At 43.9% G+C, this 24,170-nt stretch overlaps 1 protein-coding gene across 2 annotated transcripts in view; it reads right to left on the minus strand.

The window, feature by feature from the left end:
• Nucleotides 1-24,170, minus strand: part of PAMR1 (peptidase domain containing associated with muscle regeneration 1) — a 58,720-nt gene that overhangs the window by 17,484 nt on the left and 17,066 nt on the right. For both annotated transcript variants that reach the window (XM_074809812.1, XM_074809811.1), the window contains exons 4-6: nt 22,167-22,281; nt 16,807-17,024; nt 12,647-12,754 (exon numbers count right to left, since the gene is read on the minus strand). In XM_074809812.1, the coding sequence (XP_074665913.1) occupies nt 12,647-12,754; nt 16,807-17,024; nt 22,167-22,281 (441 nt within the window). The remainder of the gene's footprint in view (nt 1-12,646; nt 12,755-16,806; nt 17,025-22,166; nt 22,282-24,170) is intronic.

Here is a 24,170-nt window from a genome sequence, read left to right on the forward strand (position 1 = left end):
ATATGAAACATTAAAATGGCTCCACATTTCAGACAACTTTCCACAATCTGAGAAAAACTAGACTAGAGGAACAGTAAGTTCCTGAATTTTTAAGTAAAATTCTCCATTATTAATAATAACGGTGCAAATTGATCTCCTTTTTAAATTATATGTAAGAGACATTCCTCAGATCTGAATTATCTGCCATTTAGAAATAGTTCTCACGCTCATTTTATCACCAGTGAGATAAATTAGATGATCTCTTGAGCTACGCTTTTCTCTCTTCAATGTCCTTCAAATCCTGCCTGATGGAATTATCATTTGCTTTTGTCCCAGGGTCCCTTCATTAAATGAACACCATTTTTTTCTGCTGCCTTCTCTCGCCCACTTCCTCATTAAATAATATATACCCCCTCACACAGATCATACATTATCTCTAAATTCTGCACAACCTTTCAATAATATATTGCATGCCTGAAATAAATCTCATTTCTCATTGCTGGTGCTAATAAAAGGTTTACGTTTCCATTTTTGTCCCCCCTGAAATATTAGGTGCAAGAGCTTGTTGGAGTTGTATGGAGTTTTGTTCTTAATTTGCTTATGGGATTTTTTAATACTGCTAAAGAAATTTATCTTGTTGCATATTCCGAAGTCAGAGTTTGGCTTTCAGGCTGACTCATGCTAATGTATATAGCACATTTTGACTATCTAGTAGTGGCTCTGGAGAACATTTCTTGATATACCTGTAATATTGCTTTCGCATAAGGTGTGCTGGCACGCTCAGGGGAGGCCAAACACTGAAAATGGCCACAGAAACTGCACTTGGTAACAAGTAGGGGAGTAGAGCAGCTCCTGCTGTTATGAATCCTAGCATATGTCTTCTGCTGTGAAAGAGAGAGCTATGGACTTGCTTTGGGACCCCTGGTGCCACTATCCTAGCCAAACCAATCTAATGACTGTCAGAGAAAGCCTGATAGAGACTGAAACTGAAGAAATTTAAATAATTAACCTCAGAAAGAGGACATTTTGCCATGACAAAGTCTAAATGCCATTCTTTCCTCCAGTGAATGCTATCATGACCCAGCACGCTGCTAAAGGCCACAGCAGACCCCGAGCCAGAGAAACACTGTGCAGGGAACCTCAGCATCAGGATTTTGGATCCTGAGCTTTGGGGTTTCCTGGCTCCGTGGCAGTGGCTGGCAAGTGCTCTGGAGCCAGAGAACCTGGAAGCCCCAGCAATCACAGCTCCAAGGTGCTATTGCTGGAGGGAGCATAACATGCAGCGTATGTGGAAGTGATTTTTGGTTTCTCTCTGATTAAGAAAATAATAATTTTAAAAAATCCAGCAGAAATAAATGTCTTTGAAAATTCACTGTTATGAAACCACTCTAACAGAAAACTCCAAGCCAGCTCTTCACGCACTTCACGCAGCTCACTGATATTTGCAGTGCAGTCGCTGCCTATGGCCAAGCCTGCTAAAGTAAATGGTGGTAAATACCACCAGGTTTGACTTTTGGCTTGCCAAGTCTCTGATTTGATCAAATGCTTTTTCTTGGTTTAACTTTCGTCTCGAGGGCAAGTCTGATTACATGACTACCTGAGTTATCTTTACGTAACAGTTCTTAAAGCTTATAATCTCTGTATTTCCAAAGTTTTTTACAAAATGAGTGTCTGTCTGCATTTTACTGCTGGGGAAGCTATAGATAGCACAAAGATATTAAGTGATTTACCTGAAGGCAAACAGTGAGTGAGTAGCAGAGCTAGGAACAGTCCTGTCATCTCCTGCTATTTTTACTACTTTTACATTTAACCTGAGACAACTTTCTGCAGAAATCAGCATTAAATAATTACACCATTATGTAATCCACACATTATTCTCAGCAGCAGTGTTTTGTACCAAGGTGACGGAGCCATATGGGAGCAGATAGTTCAGTGTGCCTGAACGCAAAGCACATGAGTTAAGGAGGGAACCAGACGTGAAGAGCTCAGCAGTTACTGCTGCGTATTGTGATGCCCTTTGCAAAGCCCCATGAGTAAAGAGCTTTTCTGAATTCAGACTTACGGAATTTGTGGTCTTCACTCACAACAGTTTATTTGCTAATCTTGGCCCATGAGCTCTGTCAGTCCATGTAAATTTCTGATACCATTTATTCCTACACTTACCCCTTCTCTCCCCAGCGTGCACCCACAAGGTGAGGATGCCCCAGGTTCCCACAGGGTTTGCTGGCAGAAAAGAACTGATGTGGGGGAGGAGTCAGATGGTTCTCCTGAGACATCATCCCTCTGCAGCTTGGCATAGCAGCCCAGAGACAGTTAATGCCTAACACATAAACCCACGGAGACTAACTTTAGCCAAAGGCATAAGGACATTGGCTGTCAAAATGTTTTTGGAATGGCTGTGTCCTCAAGGAGGGAATGAGGTGAGGGATTTCTGGAGGCCGTGGCTCAGAGTGCTCAGGAGAACTGCTTTTTTATTCCTTCTCGTAAGCAGGGAGCAGGGCTTCCAGGCAAGCATATGAGTTTGGTGATGGATTTGATGAACCAGCCCACCAGCATCGGGAGGCATCAGGCCACCCTGCCATCCTGAGGCCGCGTGGCTCTGCGCTCTCCTCTGTGCAGAGCCCTGACTCCAGACGTACGGAGTCCCAGCGTTCTCGCCTGGATCCTGTCTGCTTCAAGGCTCTCTGCATGCTGGGATCACGGGCACAGTGTAAGTCTGCTGATAGCAACACTGGATTCCTGAGACCTGCAGCGCCTCACAGAGCAAGCTGTGTAAGTTGTGGTGGGGCTGTCCCCTCTGTGACGCTGCTGACACTCTCCCTGAGCCTGCAATCGTTTCAGCACAGGCTTTGTTCCTACAAGGATGATGCTTACACTCAGGGAAGAACCTGGCATCTTCTGAAGCTGCTCTCAAGAGCAACTCTCAGCTCCAGCTCTCCTGAATAATGGTCACAAACACTGCGGGATCCACCATAAGACATTAACCTGTGTTACTGTCCAACATGAGACATTAACCTTCTTACCACCACCTCCCTGAACTTCCCACCCCTCCTACGCTGGAAGCCGCACTCTGACAAGCAGCCCAGTGTTCTCCTCCAGACCCTGGCAAGAGCTGGATGTGAATGAGAGCAGGAGAGGCTCAATGGCATCAGCTTTCCTATATGGTCATCATTCTTCCCCACAGCAGGACCAGACTGCTGGGAGGTGAACCGCTTTAGAGAGGGAGTGGTCTTGGTCAGGACTCTCTGAAGGAAACGCTTTCCAGAGCTGGTGTGTGTTTGCATGGGCCATGTCTGAGGGGGCTGGTGATGTCTAGCATGCTTGCTTGTCTTCTTTGTTGCTCCACAGAACGTTTACTTTTTGGAGCTGGCAAGCTCTGCATTTTAGGTGAAAAAAGAGTCTGGTTCCAACTTTTACAACCAGAAATTACAAGGGGGTGAACAAGAAAAGCCAAGAGTGCTAAGGTTTGGGTTGAAATTTATTTTTGTAAAGCAAGACTCTCAAAGCAGAGAACAAATACATGCAAACGCTGCAGTAGATCCTGTACAGGAAAGGACAAGAAAACCACTGTGATAAAAAGGTGTTCACAGTGATGGCAGTGTTCTGGAATAAGGAGACCCTTAGACCTTGAAGAACAAGGATGCTCTGAACAGCTACAGCCACACACCCAAGCAGCACTGCTCTGCTTGGTCATGCCTGTCACCACAGGCTCAGCAATGGGGGAGGCTTTAGGTGAGGGTCTCAGAGGTATCTCCAGCCTCTGTTATCAGAGGCATTTTAGCTCCATAAAGGTTCCCATGCCATGGTGATTTCAATAGCTAAAAGAGCAAATAGGTGCCTAAATGTCACTTAGGAACTGGCCTTCGGTATCAAATACAAGTCCTGGAGAGGTAACAGGGATTATTCCCCAAAAGTGCCCCCCTGCATTGCAGTAGCTTCCATTCAGGTTGCTAGCAAGGGAGAATTTTGGATAAACTATCTCTGCCCTCACTCACTTGTGTTTCAAAAGAGAGGAAACTCTCCACCTGGCTTCATGCCTCTTGTGATGCCCCAGGTCACACTGTCCCAGCTCCATGCCCAGGTCCAGCCACAGCTCATGCAGAAATGCTGGGACTGACAATTCACCACAAAGATTTTTGGCCTTAATTTATCCCCCATGAAAGAGTCCTGAAAGTTTAAATCTCCTCTCATTGTTGCATTTTGCCAGTCCTCACATTAATCTTGGAAATGTCAAAGGAAATCATAACAAGAGCAGCTGATCAGCCAACCCCAAGTACCAGAGATAGTAGATTTCCAGTCCTGCTCTCTGGGCCTCTTCGCTTTTGCAGTGGTTCCACCAGCTAGGAATAATTACACAAAACTATGACATAATCCCTACTGAAATCGAAATCTTTTCATTCCCTTCCAGCCAATTGGAACTTACCCCTGATGTTTTCCAGCTCCCTGCTACTGTGAATGAGACCGTATCCATGTGAAAATATGCTTGGATCACCCACTGTGATTTATTCATCCGGAGGCAATTTGGAGGTTGTTGCTTACAATTAGCCACTTGATCTTTATCAGCATTGTTCTTAGCCCTTAGAAAGCTGTGTCTCTGGATACAACCTTTCCGGTACTTGGATGGCCTATTTAATTATACAACTGGACCTGTTTGTGCATGGGATACTGGAGTGAGTGAAATCCTAACGATCCTCAACATTCTTTTTCTCTATCAGTGGCAAGAACTAATGTTTAGAATAAGTTCCGCAATGTGTCCCTTGGAAAACATCACAGTATCACACTGCAGAGGAGAGCACTACCAGCTCAGGGGGGAAGATTTTAGAGCAATGGGAGAAGCTGATATCCTCATTATTATACCAAATTACAAAGGAAAATAAATCATTTTGAGGTGTTTCACTTTGGAGATGTCAGCTTTCCAGCTAAACAGGGACAAGCCCAGGAAATGCTGGATCAGAAAGACACTCCAAAGAAATGCATATTGCTTTGAAACAATGCTTGGGAATGTGCATTAACTGTAACAGGAGAACACCATCCAATGATAGAGATTCATCCTAGCATAGCTGACAGAACAGTTTTGTCAGCCTTTTGCAGGGATCTGAGCTGGATTTCAGACAGAAAGGAAGATCTGGCATTGCCTGTTTAAGAAAAAAGAGATGGAAATTACCAAGTGTTGAGATGAGAGTGTAGGGAAAAAGAAAATGAAGGGAACTAAAAAGCAGGAGACTACTAAGGAAGTAGCAGGGCAATTTGGTTAGCTATGAAATGCAGTTCCTGAGCTCTTGAAGAAAGAAAAGAGGAGTATGGGAGCCATAAGAAAGAGCAAGTGGGGTACTGCCTGGTCGTTTGTGTCATCATTCCTACCGCCTGGGGCCACTCTGCCTTGGCAGTGTTTTGTATCAGCTGCAAACAGCGTGCAAGACAGTGAAATCATGCCCATGAGCCAACAAAGGGAAGTGTGTAAGGTAGCTTGCCTCAGGGATGTCTGAGTGTAAAATCCTCAGTGAGGAAGGAAGCCTTTGAATGAACTTGGGGGTGGAAAGAATGAAACTCTCAGCATTTAAGCATGCTGGTTGTTCCAGCAAACTTTCAGAGTAGTTTTAAGGTTATCCCAAAACACTGCAAGAAGGTGCAGTCTGTGTGCTTGCACCCCAGAAGCTGCAGAGTATCAGTCTTCAGAGAGGACAAGGAGTGGTCAGAGGCAGAGACCCCAAATCTATAAACTACTCTGGGCCCTTCACTCATTTCTTCTAGCTCCAAAGAAACCAAAAGAGACATCTCCTCCTCCTCCTCAGCTAGGAGGCAGAAAACATGTCCATCGGCAACTTGTAACTCCATACCAGCCCCCCACTGTCGTGACCTTTGCAAAAGGTGGGGGTGAGCCTGAAGTGTGCCAGTGATGCAGACTTTTTTCCTGGCCTGCATGCAGTTATTCTGTAGAGCTGATTTATGCCATACATTAGAGCAGACCTGTCAGGAAGACTCAGTCTCCTAAGTGATTCAGTGATGAAATGACAGGGGAAAGTATCTTTGTCCCATCCAGCATGGCAAGAATACCTGGAATGCAGCTTGGTACAACCTGTCCTCCTGCAACACTGATTCATCCTCCCACATGGCAATTCACACCAGGGAGAATCCTGGGGACGGTTTATATCCAAGCCATGTTAGCAGACTGAGCAAAACACTCAGGATTGTTTTGGGGTGGGGCAAGTGGAGATTCTCTATGAATCCATTTAATGTGGTTTAGAAATACAATTCTCTTGCTACAGCAGGCCTATCCTTGGATGGATCACGTTAACAGAGAGAGAATTTCTGATTTATTTAGATGATGGCAATGCTTGTGGCTATGCTCTGGGCAGAATACCATGGTTTTTTACCAGGCATGTTTCACTTTCTGAAAAACTAAAAAACTGTCTAGTTAATAGACACTGAGCAAATAACAAAGGGACAAGAGAAGTTGTCAATAAAACAGATGTCCTGTCTCTTTCAGCCTTGCTGTCAGCTACGCTTACTCACTGGAGTTTCAAAACACTGTAAAAATATTATGAGATCAAACACTGCTAAATGGTATGAGCAACTTCCTCCCAGAAACTGCATGACTTGCCCAGTCCAACAGTCATATTGACAAAGCTGAAGGAAAGAGCAGTCCTAGGGAACAGTTTTCGGCAGGCTGATTCACAAGCAGCAGTTGTTTAGTGATTGCTTCAGATGTCTGTAGCAATTTCCATCCTCAGCCATTAACCTCATTTTTTTTCTTAGGTGTTTCTGTCCTCCTATAGGGCAGCTTGGCTGTTTGTGTAACAGGAGCCGAACAGCTTTAGTTTATTGCTCAGTGGATTAAGACAACCCAAAATTGATGTTAGGTTACCTTAAAGCACCAGACATAATGTTTGGTGGTTTGGCAGTTGCTGTGTTAACAGTTCCAGCAACCTTCTAACCAAGGGAGAAACCTCCAGGAAATATACTGAAGTGAAAACTGGGAGAAGAAATCTCTACCTCCACCTCAAGCCACACACTAGGCACTAAACAATACAGATCTTGCCTCGTAAACACATGATCCTCCTGGAAAGGAGTATCCTGTGGGGCAGTATGGGGCAGCAAGGATAACATCCTAGCAAACATCCAGCCAGTACCACAACGTTCTTCTGATCAGCTCAGGAGAACAAAAGAGGGCATTATCCCACCAGAACTGAATTCTGAAGGTGACTTACTAAAAACCTCTCTGAGGACTGCAGTGCTATTACCTTACCTGGCTTTGCAGAGACGAGTGGGTCAATGAAGCTTCCTGTATGACTGCACTGGCCATGTCTTCACTGCAGGATTACCTCCCCCTGTCTGAACTAACTGTCCTTCTGAAGAGTCTTGCCCATAAAGAGCAGTTTAACTAAGTAATAGTGCTCAAGGCACACGTAGCAATACTACGTTGCTTCTCAGAGGGAGTTCCAGGAAGGTTCTGGAGAACAAGGCACCTCTGAGAGCATCCTGCCTGTGTTCACACTACAGGGTTGCTGTATGACAGGCCAAAGGGTGGTGCTGGTTTAAGCTTTAGCCTATAACCCCTAATGGGTCTGCAAAACCTGAGAACTGCCACATTCCAGTTAAAGGTTTTTGGTAGTGTGTGAGTCTTGAGGCAGGTGAACCCTCGGATCGTGATAGTGAAAAAAGGCCACTAGCCTTTACTCCTCAGCAGCTCCAGGTATAGATATGCTTTGGCAGCAGAAGGAGTTGGGTTCTCATTTCCCACCCTATACCCGCAAGCCTACAGGGAGAATGTTAGGAATGTGATGGAGCAAGAGTGGCATTAATCTCATCTCTTTGACATAGCCACCAAAAAAGTCACCTTGACACAAGTGGGGAAGAACTCTGTCCCTTTAAAAAAGCTGTAATATGTTATTTCCCACTGGAAAAAAAATACGCAAAGCCCAACAAACAACCAAAAAAACCAATGGCAGGGTTAGGAGTAGGGAAATTAAAGAGTCATATTTCTTTTTGGAACATTTTCCTTAACTGGAATAGGACTGATTTCCAGGCCAGAGTGGCAAGAAAGGGCTTAGGGGCATTTGGTTATACCTGAAGTTCTCCACTGTAATCATGCAGCGTAGGCAGGGTCTAACACACGTGGGCTGCAAATGGCCCAGTATATACCAGTGATTATAGACAGTGGTTAGGGCACTCCTTGAAAAAACTGAGAACCTTTCTGACAAAAAATTTTAATAAACTCCAAATGTTCCCTTAGAAGACTGCATTACATATCCATGGTTAGGTAAGAAAATTAGGTTTAATGTCCAGAACCTTTCCCCAGTGCCTCATCCTGGACTGCTGCGATTAAAACTCCATCTAGCCTGTGCCAAGCACTGACAGTGGGCTCATTTCTCCCACAGCAGAACAAGGCAGGGGGTGGGGCAGTGTTAGTGCTTTCTCCCTATCTTAAATATCAGTCAGTCAGTCTGTTAAGGTGAGGGCATCCCTAAGAACAGGTCCAAATCACAGTTGTATGGGGCCAAGAAGGATGGAAGGGGATTATATCAGCAGTGGGGAAGGGCCCGAAAGCTATATTCAGAGGCCTTGTTGGAACATAGGGAGGCTAGCCCTAGCAACATCAAAAGCTACAGCAAGGAGTTAGTTTATACAGCTTAGTCAGTTGGATTGGACCCTTCATTAGGATGCAGAACAAACCTCTTCTTGGCAGACAGGAGCGAGAAACAGAATAAAAATGGAAATCGGATCTGAGCCCTGAATTCTCCATTCAATACAAGTTCCTCTTATTTGCGTAGGAACTCTAGTTCGCCTAGCTTTGTTTGAAATAAAGGTAACAGGAAATTTCAGGGCAGGAGGAGGTCAAGGTCCTTTGCTTTGGGGCCAGCAAGTCCTGGGAGGACTCTTGAGTCAGAACACCCTGTCCTAAGAGAAGGACAAGCAGAGAGGGAGAGCATTTGCCATGGGGTACCAGCAGTACCATCGCTCTACAGCTGCATCTTCAGCAGACAAACTCAACACTGAGACTCTGGAAAAGACCTTTCTTAATTTGAGCTGAACAAGTAGCTGTCACGCTTGTACAGAGTCACTGCCAGTCTGATACTTGAGTGGATGCCTTTTAGCATGCAGAGCACCAGGATGAGGCCACTAGTCAGTTTGCTACTTTTTTCCTAATGTGCATTTTTCGAGGAAGTTGTTGCTCTGTTTCAGGATATTGCAGGCTAAGAGAACAAGCTGATCTGGTTTGGGGTTTTTTTAATGCCTCTGATTGCAGGATTCTTTGCATTAAAATCCACACAGGTCAGACAGAAAAGCCTGAGTTTGACCTCAATCATGTCAGCACGGCTAAGGGGTCACTGGGAGGGGTATGCAGCTATACTGCAAATTCAGCTTAAGACCAGAAAGCAGCCCAAGTATTTAAAATAGGAATTAGTTTTCTCTACTTACTGTATCATCATAAGAAAGCATGCTTATGGGTAAGATGGTATTTGCTGATGGTCTCTAGGACTTGTCTTTATTGTGTTTTAGGGCAAAAGCAAGACGGAAAAATCTCACTCTCTTGGTTAGCATTTGTTTTACAATTTCCCGTAGTTTTTTTTTTTTTTAAAACAGTCTCTGGAGTGAAATGAGACATCAGATGTATTTAGATAAAGTATTTCTTGTCCTGAAGCAGGACTGATTGAAATATTAATAGCTGTTAGAAAGATACACGCCCCTCAAATTGTAAACAAAAAGACAATTTCCTGGCTGCCATGGCAGAAGAGAAAAGAGACTGCTAGTTATAAGCAACCTGGGCCTTTAATTATTTTACTGATATTGCAAATTGTAACTGACAGAGCGATTAGGGTTGAATATTACCCCAGGAAAGCAGCTTGACCAATGTTGATCATCCTGTTAAACAGATGGAATTTAGTTTAACAGAGGAACAAACAGGTTCCTATGGTTTATCTCACTAAGGTGATCACCGTAACTCCAATAGTGATTTCCAGATCTTTAAAACTGAACTTGGTAACAGAGAAAAACACACAGCTGCATTGGGATGGTGGGGGACTTAGAAGAATTCTGATTCTGTCATGAAATGTCCATTGCTGAATTTGTTTAATTTGGCCTTTATTCCTCAATGAGGTAATCCCACAGTGTCTCTTCCTCTGAGGTATGTCCCTTGGATTTCTTTAAAACCCTCGTATCTCTCTGGGTACCTTCTGTTGCACCACTCAAATCTTCTACATGCACTTAACATTAAGGGGCTCTAATTTTCTTCTCTCTTATACCTATTTTTCATCAACTTAAATCCACTGACTTTAATGGGATTGTACCTGACTTGCTCCAAGAAAACCAGACTGAAAGGATCAGCCTCATAGTGTCCAAAGTCATATTCAATAATCCAAAAGTGACCATTTTATGACTGTTTTCTGCAGAAATAAATTTATTTTCCTTGGCTCCATCTCACAAGACAGCACTATTGCTGCAAGACCTAACAGACAGAAAGATTCTGAGCATGACACAATCTCCCTTTAACATTTAAACTGCAATGCTATTCAGGAAACTACATGACTAATTTTTAAAGAATTACCCCACAGATATTTTTTCCAGTTCTTCCTTTTGCTCTTAAAAAAACAAATCAAACTTTAATTTTCTGCCTTTTTCCCCCCATACACTGGAAAATACTTAGGGTACGTTTTGGCAAAACTGAAGGAAACATCTTAAGAAAGAACTTCTTTGAAGCCACAGAGAACAAAGATTTGCCATGATGTTTTCCCACTATGAGGTTGCTATTCACATACAAGAGAGAAAAAGCCAACCTTTATCTATGTTATGGAAGGCAGCAATATAGGTGCTGGAAAAAATATTTCCTAGCATAAGCAAAAGGCAAGCTTATGGCCACAAACATCATAAAGTAACAGCATTTTATCCACCTAAACTGTTCTTCCACAAATCAAACTACAGGATTCCTGTCAAGTTAAAAATCTTACTGTATATATTTTTAAGTGTCTCCCTCTTTTAATTCTGTTACTACCTATACCTTTCATTGTTTACAGTAAGACAGAAGTCTCATCCTATTATTTTTCAACTACCTCCTCTGTTGTTTGCTCTGTGTGTTGCATGGGTGAGGTTTCTAACTGGAATTACAAAAGAAAACTAGTAAAAGAATGCGAGCTTCATTTCTTGCCTTGACTCTAGTGTAGAGCCTGCCAAAACTAGGGTTGAGGTTTGCTGGAAATTTAATTAATTTGAAATTTAGGTTGGTTCTGAACCAGACAGGAATCTTTTCTTTTTTTTAAACTCTCTCCTAAAGACAGGAACGGAACTAATCTCACTGAGCAGTTGCAAAGAGCTCATGAGTTTCCAGTCCCTAAATGACCTGCTAAACAACTATTCACAGCAAAGAGGCTGTTAGCAGAAGAACCAGCCACATTAGTGCTGAGGTCAGGAACCCTCGATTTTCAGCAACCCCTTCCCTACTGAAAACATACCAGGACTCTGTGCAGTCTGGTGGAATGTGGCATGCTGTTGAGAACCAAAACTCTTCCAGGTTTATAGAAAATGTACAACTACCTCTCTTCTGGTCTGCTGGGAGAAAAGTCAAGTCTTACAAGCTACTTCTGGATCTGTAGAAATTGAAAGGTCTTTTACCTCAGTACCATGTCACTATGAGGATGTACCATGTCACTATGATTTAACTCCCCTGATGAAGTAAAAGCAATTCCAGGAGAGAAAGCTACTCCTGACAATGACATGCGTGGGGAAAAGATTTTGAAGTGGTGAGTTCTGGTGTATATTGGCTGCTCTGACATAGAATTAAAAACTCTGAAAGCAAGCAAGTCATTGTGTGCCTTACAGCCAGAGAAATGCCACAGCAGGGCACAGTAAGCCATGCTTTCTGTGTTGGGCCAAATATGATCTAGTAGCACCAAAATCCTCCAGGGTCAGCTGGAGCTCTAGCTCAGTGACTTTAAATATTGCACAATGCTCTTTTCAACCAGTAGAGATGATACAACCTTTATCATAGCATATGCTGCACAATTCTTACTCCTTCTTGCTCTTTCAAGCCCTGTTAGATGAAGACATTTGCTCAAGCATGAAGAATTAAATCTCTAGAACAGCCAGTTGATTCGAACTCATTTGAACACGCCTATTTTATAATTTGCTTGGCAAGACAAAAACAGATGTATGACTACACGTACAGTGAGAACCACCAACAGTGATAGGGACAGAATCTACTCTTTTTCATTTGTTTTGATCCCAAATCTCTGCCATTCATGGTGCCAGAACTCTACCTTTCAGCTGGCTGTGAGGGAAGACAAACTTCCTAGGACTGACTCTGGCTAGAGCATCAAGCGCAGGGCTCGGCTGGGGTATGTGCTTTGAGAAGAGAACAGCTGATCCACACAGGGGAAAACAGCAGGCAGACACATCTCTCTCTGATAAGGCTAGGCCATTACAAGATTTCTTGTGTGCTGTTTCCCAGCTCCAGTTCTGTTTTACCTTTTTACAAGTAGATATTAAGCTCCAGAACTATTTAGTGGATATCTTTATAAACTGCAAGCAACGTGTCTTAAAAAAATGCCACAAGAAGCTCAGTGCATTCTCTGGCACTGTGACTGACCTAACCTACGTATCAATGACACTCCTAACAATGGCCGCATCAGTGACAATCCCAGAGGCTGGTCACACACACAGTGCCTGTACTCACAGTTTTCACAGCGATTCCCTGTATAGCCAGCCAGACAGGCACATTTGTAGGTACCGCTTTTGTCTAGAATGCACGTTCCATCATGAAGACATGGAAATGAAGAACAAGCTGCAAAAGAAAAGCAAAAACGTTCATGGTCTCTCATAGGATGGGGTTCCTATCTATTTGTCCTCATGATGGTTGTGTCTTGGGATAAATTACATATTCTGGTTAAAAGTTAGGAAGACACAACCTAATGAATGTCAAAAAGCCTTCTGCTCTTCTTTCTTACTTACTGGAGAGGTGATCTTACAGGGATGGGCAGGTCTTTTCCCAGCATTCATCACTTACTCTTACCATTTTCCTTTAACTGTAGTCAAGTGGTTAGAAAGGTTTGTGGAAGAAAAATAATTTACAGCAAGCTCCAACTGTGTTTAGAGCTTATCCTAAATTAAAGAAGTTTAATATCAACATACATTTCTCCTGCCATTCACCCCAGAGTTTAGGGATAAGTTCTGGGATCTGTGGTTCTGGTGGGTTTTTTGGGCTTCAGGTCTTGTCATCCCAGACTCTGGGAGTTGCTTTGCCCCTAAGGAGCATTTCTTTGGGTTCAGGAAGCTCTGAATGGTCATTTAACCTAAGTCTAATGGGGAAGGTCTTGCACTCCACAAATCTGGCAGTGATACACATCAAACTGTACATATTAGCATAAATTAATATCAGAATGTGTAATTGCACCATTTAATATCAGCAAATTCTACTGTGCAGTAACACACACACTTTTTTTGTGTGCCTGCTCTAAAGGGCGATGAGTAGAACATAACTTACTTTCAAAAATACAAATAAATCATTTCCACTTGGATTATTTTCCAAACTGAGTGTGGGTTTTAGCAGACAGAATGCAGAGCCAAAATCTCTAGATTTAGATCCAGTTTAAGATTCAAGTAACTCCAACACCTGAGTTCAGGATCTGATGCCCTGCTTCAAGTCCATCTTAACAAAACAAGACTCTGCAGCAAAGTTCACAGCTGGATCCATAATAGAAGTTGAGTCCAGTTTCAGCTCATGTTGACCACAAAACGTATTTCTTGCCATCTTAAAGAATTATCCAAGCATGCTTGATAATTTACGGATTAAACTTTGAAATCATAATTGCTAGAAAGGTCTGCATTCTAATTCATTTACAGATCATGATTGTCCTCCCACGCTAAATACACTGATTACTTTGGTTATAACAGAAATATGAATCTTTATACCAACTGTTGAGTGTTGCAACCATGAGCAACCCGCCCTGAGGGACCTATGGTGAGGTTGTGCACTATTATATTTAAAACATTCTGCAGCAATCCAGAATGACAGATATCAGAATCAGCATTTTTCCTTGCAAAGACTTCACTTGAAGCATAATCTTTGAGTCTCTTATTATCCAGATGGCAAGAGACAAGAAATATGTAGATGCCACATACGGATTTCTCTGGAGGTTTCACACGGTGATGTAACAGCAATTCATACACGGCTAGGCAATGCATATCTTCCTGGTCTCACTGAAGACTAAGGTCTGACTAAGGACAGTAATTCATTTGTTAAAAGGAATATATATGTGGCAATTGTACTGTATCCAACTAACACAAAATATCACTGAGAGAGGGAAGGACAAGCAGAAGAGCCTGTACAGACTGATATTTTGAGGTCACTGGTTTGAAGCCAGTGAACTTTCAGCTTTGTCCTTGCCTCAGCTTTGTCTCATGATTCTGTAAAAGTAAGTGTGTCAAGTGAACAAGGGTAAGTGCCAGATACTGTCCTTAAAAATGCCTGATACTCAAGAGCACTAAATATTTTTCATTGTAAAGGAGTCTTGATTTCCTGGCTTCAGCCAAACAACATGGGACAGCACTACAAAAGGTTAAAGCCCATATGTTGTGACAAAGATCCGTAGCTTGGGGGTACAGAAAGCGAAGCGTTATTGAAATTCAATAACAGGCTTTCATCTAACTAGATCCAGCATATGTCTAATCCCTAAGAGACCCTGATGCCTCCCCAGCTGGCCCCCCATCCTTCTCATCTGAAGTCTGTTGAGTGACTTCTAGTCACTCATGCCAATTACTGGTTCCCATTTGACACTTGGCATGGGATGGGACCCAACGCCTGCTTTCAGACCAGGCAGCGCAGCAGGTTGTGTGGTTTCGTTCTTTAATAACTACACATGCAGTGACCTTTCCTAAAGGGGATATAGGCTTTGCAGCTATCAATCAAAACCCTTCTGGCAGTTGAACCAGTGACCTTTGTGCACCCAGTGCCACTGCTTCAGCAAGCTGTGACTTATAAGCCAGCACAGAGCTCGGAGGAAGGGAAGACACAAAGGGAAGGAATTCAGTTCTGATGGTACAAGATGCTTCTTCAGTCCTCTCCGTTACACCACTAAAGAGCTGGGGACATCAGATCACCTCCGTGGCCTGGTCCACATCCTGTGAGCACAAGTGCTGCTGTTCCTCTCACCTGCAGCACAGGGAATTGCTCTAGCAAGCCCTGTGCAATCTACTCCAAGGACCTCAGCTTTTCCACAGTGCTGTTCACAGAGGGAAATTTCAGGGAAATGCTTCAGTTTGCAATGTGCTGCCGGAGCTTTCGATCCTGTGCTGTCCCCACTTGCAATTCTACACTGCCCCATGCATGCCATATTCTTCCCCTGAACTGTCCTGCTGGCCAGGTTAATGCTTCCCATAAAAAGACACTGGGAGCATTTTAAAAGCCTTTCACTGCAGCTACACATTATGCCAGAACAGCCTCATAATAAAGTGCACAATAAGACATCCTCACAAACTCTAAGAAGCCCTTTGGAACATGCTCTGTGTGGATTGCCACACTTGCAGCCACCCAGCCTCAGAATAATTACCACTAAAAATGGGGCGGAAATAAAGTGCTCAACAGTATTCGAATACCAAGTGTTCCCTGCTGGGCAGAGAAAACAAAATCAGTTCAGCTTGCACCATATGGAAAATGTTAGTTCCCTGAGTGTAGGCAGCCCTTACGCAACATAGCCCACACCACATTCATTTGTTCTCTATCATCTCTCCTGCTGTAAGCCCGGGCGAACTATCAATAGCTAACTGCTCCTGCTACGTTGCTAACAGGTACTAGAGGAAGCATCTGAAGAACAGGGCAGGCAGAGCACTGCATCCAGCGGTATGCACGCTTCGGATTGCTAGTTACACCCCCATCATTGTTAACAGCTGATCCACTGTAGGTTTGTGTATTTATACAAGGATCATATAAACTAACTAAACTTCCTGAGCCAGATATACCCTGGATGACCTTGTGAAATGTAGGTCACCAGGATGTGCAGAAGGCAAGTTATGGTGAGTTGTAGATCCTGCAGGGTTTATCTATGGCAAACACTCTGATCAGCCTTCTGTGCCAGGAGTGCCAGGACAGATTTGACCAAAATCACCTACATAGCTAAACAAGGAAGAACCAGCAAGAGCGTAGAGGCTGCTTCAAATGCAATGGCAAAATGAGGAGCCAGCTACACTTTCAATGTTATTTTGCAGCCAGAAAGAAACAATGGAAAGCAGTGTGGGGAACTCAAGCACTGAGTACTAACAAAAACACCTGGAGCCCTGCTTCTGTCATTCATAACACTGAGTTCACCACGGAATGGGAAATGCCTCTTTTTTTTCCTAAAGATCATAATCTGTCCTTTGTACGTGCTTCTTTTTTTAGAGCCCTAATGGTATGATACATAAGCCAACACAAGAGCCAGGTCAGGGCATTTTCACTGAGCGAATTATGAGGCTTTGCATCAGGTTTTTGGTAATTGAGACAGTGACTCTGCTCCTGCACACAGGATTGTGCAATTCTGCAACTGCAGATACACATGCCCCTTCCTCTATTTCCTTCTGTGCTCTTAGTTCTCATATTCAAACAGGAAAGTCTCACAAAACTGCAGCTTTTGTGTGCTGGCTGATGTGCTTGTTCTTCACATAGGTGGAAGGAATTCAAGTCTTTGTTAGAAGAGCCTCACATTCACACGCCATCTGACGGCTTTTGAATCTTCCCTGCACTGACTTTGTGTAAGTTGCTGTTGGCAACACAGCATGAAAGTTTTTAATGAAGCAAAACAGGGAGAGAGATTAGTGAAATTGAATTAATGAGTGGCAAGTTCCACTTTAAGATTATTTTACCTGTAATTTCTTCAAAGACAGCATGAAATCCATCAAAGTTCTTGGATCCATCAGACTGGAAGAGGACATGGAGTGAAGACCCAGTGCTTCGGATGGGAGCTGGCCTCTCATTTCCACAGAATTTCTTAATTATTCGGCTGTCCAAATTGTCCCCATCACGGACCTCCACATAGTCATACTGGCACATGTAGTCAAACTCCAGGCTCAGCATGGAAAATCTTGGGGAACAAGGACACGGAGTCAGACTGCATACTCTCACCTGTATGCCCTGACTCTGATTTATTTGGACGTTTAGTTATGTTGTGCCTCCTCTGCCTCAATGAATCAACAAGTCCCTCATCACATGGAGTCCCCCTCAGTTTTTGCATCATGATTCTTGGAAGCCAGCTCAACTCTACCCAGTCGCTCCATGAGAATATTTAACAGGCAGAACAATGAAGTCTACATCGAACTTATACAGCCTGTTCACATGCATGAGGTCCCTAACCACACTGCAGTGTTAGAACTGTCATCTAAGGGCAGACGCTGTAGGGGGCATATTTCTATAATGGCTGTTTGCTAAAAATTGTTCTCTCTCCCCTAAATTTATTCTAGGTACTGAAAGTAACAGTATCAAGGCTCAAAAGCTATTTACGTTTTGATGTTCAGAAGTCAGCAATCAGGGTACAAGGAGAGCTTGAGGATGTAACAGAAGCAGAAACAGGCAGAGAAAGGGAATTCGAAACGCTATGGCACATTTTGCATTAGAAAGCATAATGGTGGTAAATTCCCAATGTCTGGCACTTGCCCTTCTTTTGAGGGCAGAAATAAGGGACAGGAGTTAGTGCAGAAGGGAAATATTTAAAGCTTTTTCCCACAATGTCTGTCTCTCCTAGCTTTGATCCAGCCATTGCAGGAGGCTCCTGTTCGTTAACAGCAATGTCACATGCTGCGGTTTGAATTCAGTGGGGCACAGAGACAAAGCATCCCACCAGAATATGAATGAGAAACAGAGTGAGAAACACCAAGTGTCTCTGGAGCATGAGCGATGGCCAGGGGTGCTGGGCCCAGCCTTGGTACAGCAGATAAGAATGAGATCTGGGCCCGGGAGAGGCCATGATACTAACTGTTCAGCAGAATATTTTATAAATGAAACGTGTACTCAGTCTTCCTGAGAACTCCTAATGCTGCAGACATGTATTTAGATTAGGCTAAATCTCTCACATTGCCTATTCCAGTGTGGGCCTAGTGTGGGCCTAGTCATTTGCAAAGACTGCATTTTCACACCAAAGAGGTGAGACAAATTTTGGATCTGCTGCTGGATCTCACAGTCTAAAGAGGCAAGAGAGTACTGGCGCCTATTTCCTGCTCTTCTCTTCTTGAGACTCGGGCCCCCGTGTTACGGAGGCCCCCATGTTATGTGAAATGACCTTTCTTTGATGACTCATGAGCTGACTTAAGAGGCCTCTTCACTCAGTCCCCTTTGTCTAGGTCATAGGGTTGATTTTAGAGCGTCAGGAGTACACTACATACAGAGAAATGAATGAGCAGTTGTAGGAAGCTGCACCAATGGAGCAGAGCCCCTCATTTTTTAAATCATCTGGTGAAATGTAGAATAAGAAAAAAATGACATCTGCTTTAAATATGCATTAGAGAGATTAATTCAATTTAGCTTTGCATAAAATGCATGAGTTGAATTCTAGTTCTGTCAGGTTTGCCAGAGATTTCCTCCCAGACATCAGGTTATACACCACATCTTCAAAACATTCTTTCACTGCTGAATCATACCCCAGGGATCTACCCTTATGGAAGTTATAGAGCAATACAAATTAACCCATTCATCCTTGTCACACTTATCAGACTGCAGTTCATCCAGACTCAGTATTTACCAGTTCTCCGATTAAAATTAAGTATGTGTATAAGTACAGAAGGAAAGTTTCCGGGATGCCCACCATGTAATGGGAGTAGTATTATTTATAGATGTAAAGGTAAACTCTGTCTAGCAGTGTGTTCCTGAATGAAGAATATCAAGAGATACTCACACAGAGTGAAGGCACAGAATGAAAGAGCCCTACACAGAATACTGGTTTTAATTGTTTGCTTTCTCCGCTTTAAAAAAATGATGAAAAGAGAGTGAAAGATGTGAAAGGCATAGGGGGTTCTGATTTGCATTTTATTTAACGTAACACAGAAGCGGATACACTGTACTGGTGACATGGGGTCCCATGATTAAGACTCAGAACTGGCAGGTCAGGAAACCTGCCACAGCTTTTCAAAACCTCTTGGCTATGGCCAGGGGTTGACGGGACCCTTTACAGACCCCGAAGTCTATTGCTGTTTAAATCACAGGTACAGGCAGTGTAATGAACCTCCATTCCCTCACCTGGGAAATTGTGACTATATCATAATTCTCTTGGATATTACAAAGCTAAGCCTGCTAATTTAGTGCTACAGGTCATCAGACACAAAATAGAATTCAAAGTATTGTCTTGATTTCATTGGTGTCTGCAGTGTGAATACATCCACCAACCCCTCTGAGGAAAGCTTCTAGGCAAAGGAAAATATTTAAAACCGCATCTCTGCTGAGGCATTAAAGAAAATGATTGAAAGTTGCGAGCTACTCCTACTCTGGTATGGCATCCCTGACATGGCTGGGGCTGAGGGAGCCTATACATCACAGCCCAAATTAAAACAAGGCTGGAAAAAAGCAGAGAAAACAAACTACCACCACAATCTGGGCACCATTTATCAAAACAGCTCTGCTTAGCCAACCCCAGAGGACTGCGCGGCACAGCCTGGAGCAAGGGAAGATTTATCTGTGCTCCTGAGAGTTTTACTCTTCCTGCCCTATGTAAGCAGAGACAAACCACTTTGTTCCCCTTCTGTATCACACTGTCCCCATCTCTGCCCTCACAAGCCATCAGAGTGGCAGCAAACAGGATTTGTGCACAGAGAGATTGAAGAAAGGAGTTCTTTTGTCAGCAGTTGTGCTGATTCAGCACAACGTTGGCTGCGCATTACAGCTCTAAGCAGAGTTAGCACCCACGGAGGGGATCAGCACGTTGATATGAAAATGCACTGAAGGCAGCAATTCAGCATGGATGGCAGACCCAGGAGGAAGACTCTGGGGGCCTTAGTTGTACCTGCCCTTCTGTGTAGGAATGGCCTAAAAGAGAAGCTTTAGGATAAATGTACCAGTTTTCCACAGTATCTAACTGCTGAAGTACCTCAATGGCCAGCTTTGAGGTGGTCCACCTTGGAAACCTCAGCTGATTCAGAACACGCTCCAAGGTTACCTTACATGAGGTAGACATAGGTCCTCGTGTGGTGTGTTTGCCCCGGAGGCTTCCTCCTATGCCTCCTGACTTGCAGGGTGGCAGGATTAAATGTGGACATTCAGGACAGTTCCTGATCTTCCCCTAGAAGTGCTGTGACATCTGCTGGGATCCTAGGCACCCTGACATCAAGCTCAGCTCAGGCTGGGCACAGGGCTTTAAGCTTCTCCAACGCTGCCCAGCTCAGATAAATATCGCTGCTCACAACAGACAGTTGGTAGCTCAGGTCCCCTCCCGGAGACTTACACGGTTGGAATGTAACGTTATGTCACATCAAGGAGATGCCTAGTGTTGCATTTGTTTGACTGTAGGACACAGGGAAAAAGAGAAAGGCACTCTCTGCAGGATGCTCCTCATGTTAAAGTTTTGCATCGTCTGGTGACAGCAAAGGTAAACGGAGTGAACTGTACAGATCTCACGTGACACTAGCAACTTCCCAGCACGCATGTGGGTGGCCCTCAGGGTCTAGAATGGAGGTCTGATTTCTCCAAGGAGTTAGTACCTCTGTTAGCTTACTTTACAGCATTCGCCATTCCTCTGCCTTGAAAAAGGACGAGAATCCCCTTAGCGCAGCCACAGCAAGTACTGCTGTTCGATCTAGCGCCCGTTGCTACAACAGCCTTTCCTCCCTTTCTTGGAGCATGTGCCTGGTGCCAGCTGGCTGCCAGCTCCTCACCCAGAGATGGGGGCATTCACTAGTGACCTGCGTGCATTGCACTACTGATGGGCAGCCATTTCCACTCTCACACGCACCACCATAACAGTGAAGGCAAGGTGACACCTGTAGCTCCTGAAGCACTTTTTAAGCCTTACAATTGGCAAAGCCTTGTTCAGAAATGCAAAAAATACCAGGTTACCACCTCCCTGAGCTTGTGCTGTGCAAATCATACACATAACCAATAACATCTCTTAAAAACAAGGTAGGTACAGCTCACACCTGCTGAGACTGATGCACAGTTGTGTCACAAGAACACAAAACTCCTCCTCACAGCACTGCTCCCCTGTGTCTCCTACACATTTCTCCAGAGGGAAGAGGCTCCAACGCTATCCAGGCAATAATTGCAGCTGCTCCTAACTACACAATAGGCTTGCATTTGCAAGTCTGAAAAAAAGGGTGTTAGTGTGGGAATGCCACGAGCTCTTCTTTTCTAGTCAATTGATTTCTCTTCCTCTTATTAAATATTAAGTCTCTCTTTAAACACAGAGGAAGAAATCTGTTTGTGTATCTAGCGTAGTTCTTTTGCCTTGGCTCCAAAGCTGGTGAAATATCGATGTGAAGGCTTTAGCTACTGTTTTTATTATATTAACAAGTGGGTTTTGAATACAATCCCCTGCCAAGCTTCCTGCTGCATGTGTGAGCTCCCTGCTGCACACACATGAAAACAGTATTAATTTCCCCAACTAGGGGCTCTCCTGCACTAGGCAGGGTACCCAATCAAGAACTGTGAGCTTGAGTCAGCAGGGGTGGGTTAACAGGTCTAAACATACACAGGACAGAGGAACAATGACTTGCAGGAGAACCAATTACATCCTCCAGACATAGGAATGGTAAGAGGAATAACTGAAGCTGGTAGAGGACAAGGCTGGTAAAATGAGTTAAAGAAAAATAAGAGAGGGAAAATGCAGGCTAAATGCAAGGCAGGTCCCATGGGCAACTCTCTCCTGGCATAAGACATCATATCAAAATGTTCCAACAGCTTTTGTTCAACGAATGTCTTAGTTCAGTCTGGTATGCTCTTCAGAAACTATTGGGTGCTTTGCTGTCAAGGTCTTGAAGAGACCTCTAGGGAGATACATTGTGCCCAATATCTGAGAAACTCTGCTTAGCATCCAGCTGTCCTAAATGGGAACTGAAGGCACAGCACCGATTATTTGTGCAGCGGCTGCCCATCACAAGCTAGACCAGGGGAAAGAGCTGAGCTACCAAATGCAAAGTGGTGGCAGTACCTTCACTGCCCCAGGGCTCCCTGCTGTTGACCCTCACTGACTCTTGGTTATCCCAGTGGCCACCTGAAACCAATGCTGGCTAACGTCACTATGACCTACCTTAATTCAATGTTAAATCCAGCTTGAACATGAATAGTCCATTCGCATCGTGCATTCAGTGGGTAACCCTCCAGCAAAATCTGACCCCTAGAAGCTCGAAGAACCTGCCCGCATCCTGGAGAGCAAAAGAAGAAGACAAATCTGTGTGAGGGACCTTCAAGAGGCATTTGAAGAAAATTCATGTAGAAACACCACTGGAATGAGAAGCCAGGGTGGCTTAGGAAGGTACACACTTTCATACAAGGCAGTATATGAAATAATGGGACAGCAACACAATGGCTATAAAGAGTTACAACTCTGTTGGAGTATTGTCTAGGCTAAGAGCACCCCCAGAAAAGTTTTAGCTGATTGCTTCTCCCTTGTTTGCCACACAGCCCCATGAAACCATTTCTTACAGCTTTTGCCCCCACTTTTGATTAGCCCACCCACCCACCTGGCTGACACTCCAGCTCAGAACAGTTTTGATGGATCTCATGTTGACCTGCGTAACCACTGAAGCTGAGGAAGCTGGTGGGAAAGTGCCAAAGGTACAATGAACACTTGAATTAGCTCAAGTGAGAGAAACAATGAGAGGAGGAGCTGTCGCACCCAACATCATCGTTTCAAGTCTCTCACAAGGAGATTCTTGGAGGAAAAACAGCTGATGTATTCCTAGAGGAGACATCTGTTTGTCCTCAGGATTCACCACACCCACACGTTAATGCCACCATGCCGATGGAGACATATAACCATCACAGCTCCTCCACCACCGACTCAGTGTAACACATATATAAAACACAGTCCTCATCCCTTCTCTCAGGTTCATTCCTATCCTTACTCTCCTCCTGTCCCACTCTGCCTGCGTCACTCTCAGCTTTTCACCATATTATGAAATGTACTTCAGTGCCCATCATCAGAAGAAGAGGAAGTACTCCGGCCATTTGGGCCCAGTCTGAGAAAACCATCGGAGAACAATGACCTGAACAAACAGCAGACAAGGTCACACACTGAGGAAGCAGTATCTTTTCATGGCTATCCTGCAGCTGTCCCTAGGCATCTGTCCAGGGATAGCTGTCCTAATTCCCCATCTTGGGTGTTAAAAATTTTTAGCCCAGAGAGTTCTCTCAACTTTCTGTAACTTCTCCCTTTCTCCCAGCTATAAAATACGGCTAATGGTGTTTTCCTCTGTGGAAGAAGGAAAGTTGTTTAGTGATTTTGTAAAGCCTTCTGTGATCTGTAAATGCAAGTGCTAGCAAAATGCACAGTTAAATCATTACGCACCAAACTGAGCTAATTTCTCAGTTTCTACTTTCCTGACTACATTTTTTCCGAATGGAGTCTTGCGCATGGCTACATTCCCTGGTAAGTCTTCTGCTGCTTTGCTGGGGGATGAGGCTGTACCCAGAAGTCAGAAATTGCAATTCAGTCTAACAGCATCACCGAACCAGGGGACTCTGATAAACTGCACACCACAGATAATAAGCATAAGTAAAAAGACAAATGACCCAAAAGACCTGCACAGCAACTCTCTCACTTTTTACCTCTTTAGTCCGACAGAAAGCCCTGCTCCTTCCATCTGTTTCCAGAGGGGAACACTAAAATTTTAACCAGTAACAGAGGCTGAATGTTTCCTACTGAAACAGTGGGTTTTAACACTCGCCTCAGGGCCTTCCTTCCTTTGGGAAAAGAGGGTGACAGTGACCTGATTTGGTGAAGTACCAAGCATCTGCGGTTCCCATTGATCTTAGTGTCTGGATATCAGTCCTGCTGCATCTGGTCTATGGGGAAATGTGAAAACTGCAGGTCAATTACTCCTCTTTCTTCTTAAGAAAGTGTTGCTCAAATGAAATACCCTTTGTTCATTCACCCTTGGTTACCCTTAATTAAGCAGGACCCAAGGAAACAGAAATCCTGCTCAGAAGAGTTCCTCAAAAGTGTTTCATCCTCCTCTGTGGCTTGCTTAGTTCCCTCTGTAAAAGGCAAGGATTAATGACTGTGCCCAGCAACCACATTAGGATTCAGCGA

Source organism: Strix aluco, chromosome 31, assembly GCF_031877795.1.
Source record: "Strix aluco isolate bStrAlu1 chromosome 31, bStrAlu1.hap1, whole genome shotgun sequence".
Classification (NCBI taxonomy): Eukaryota; Metazoa; Chordata; class Aves; order Strigiformes; family Strigidae; genus Strix; species Strix aluco.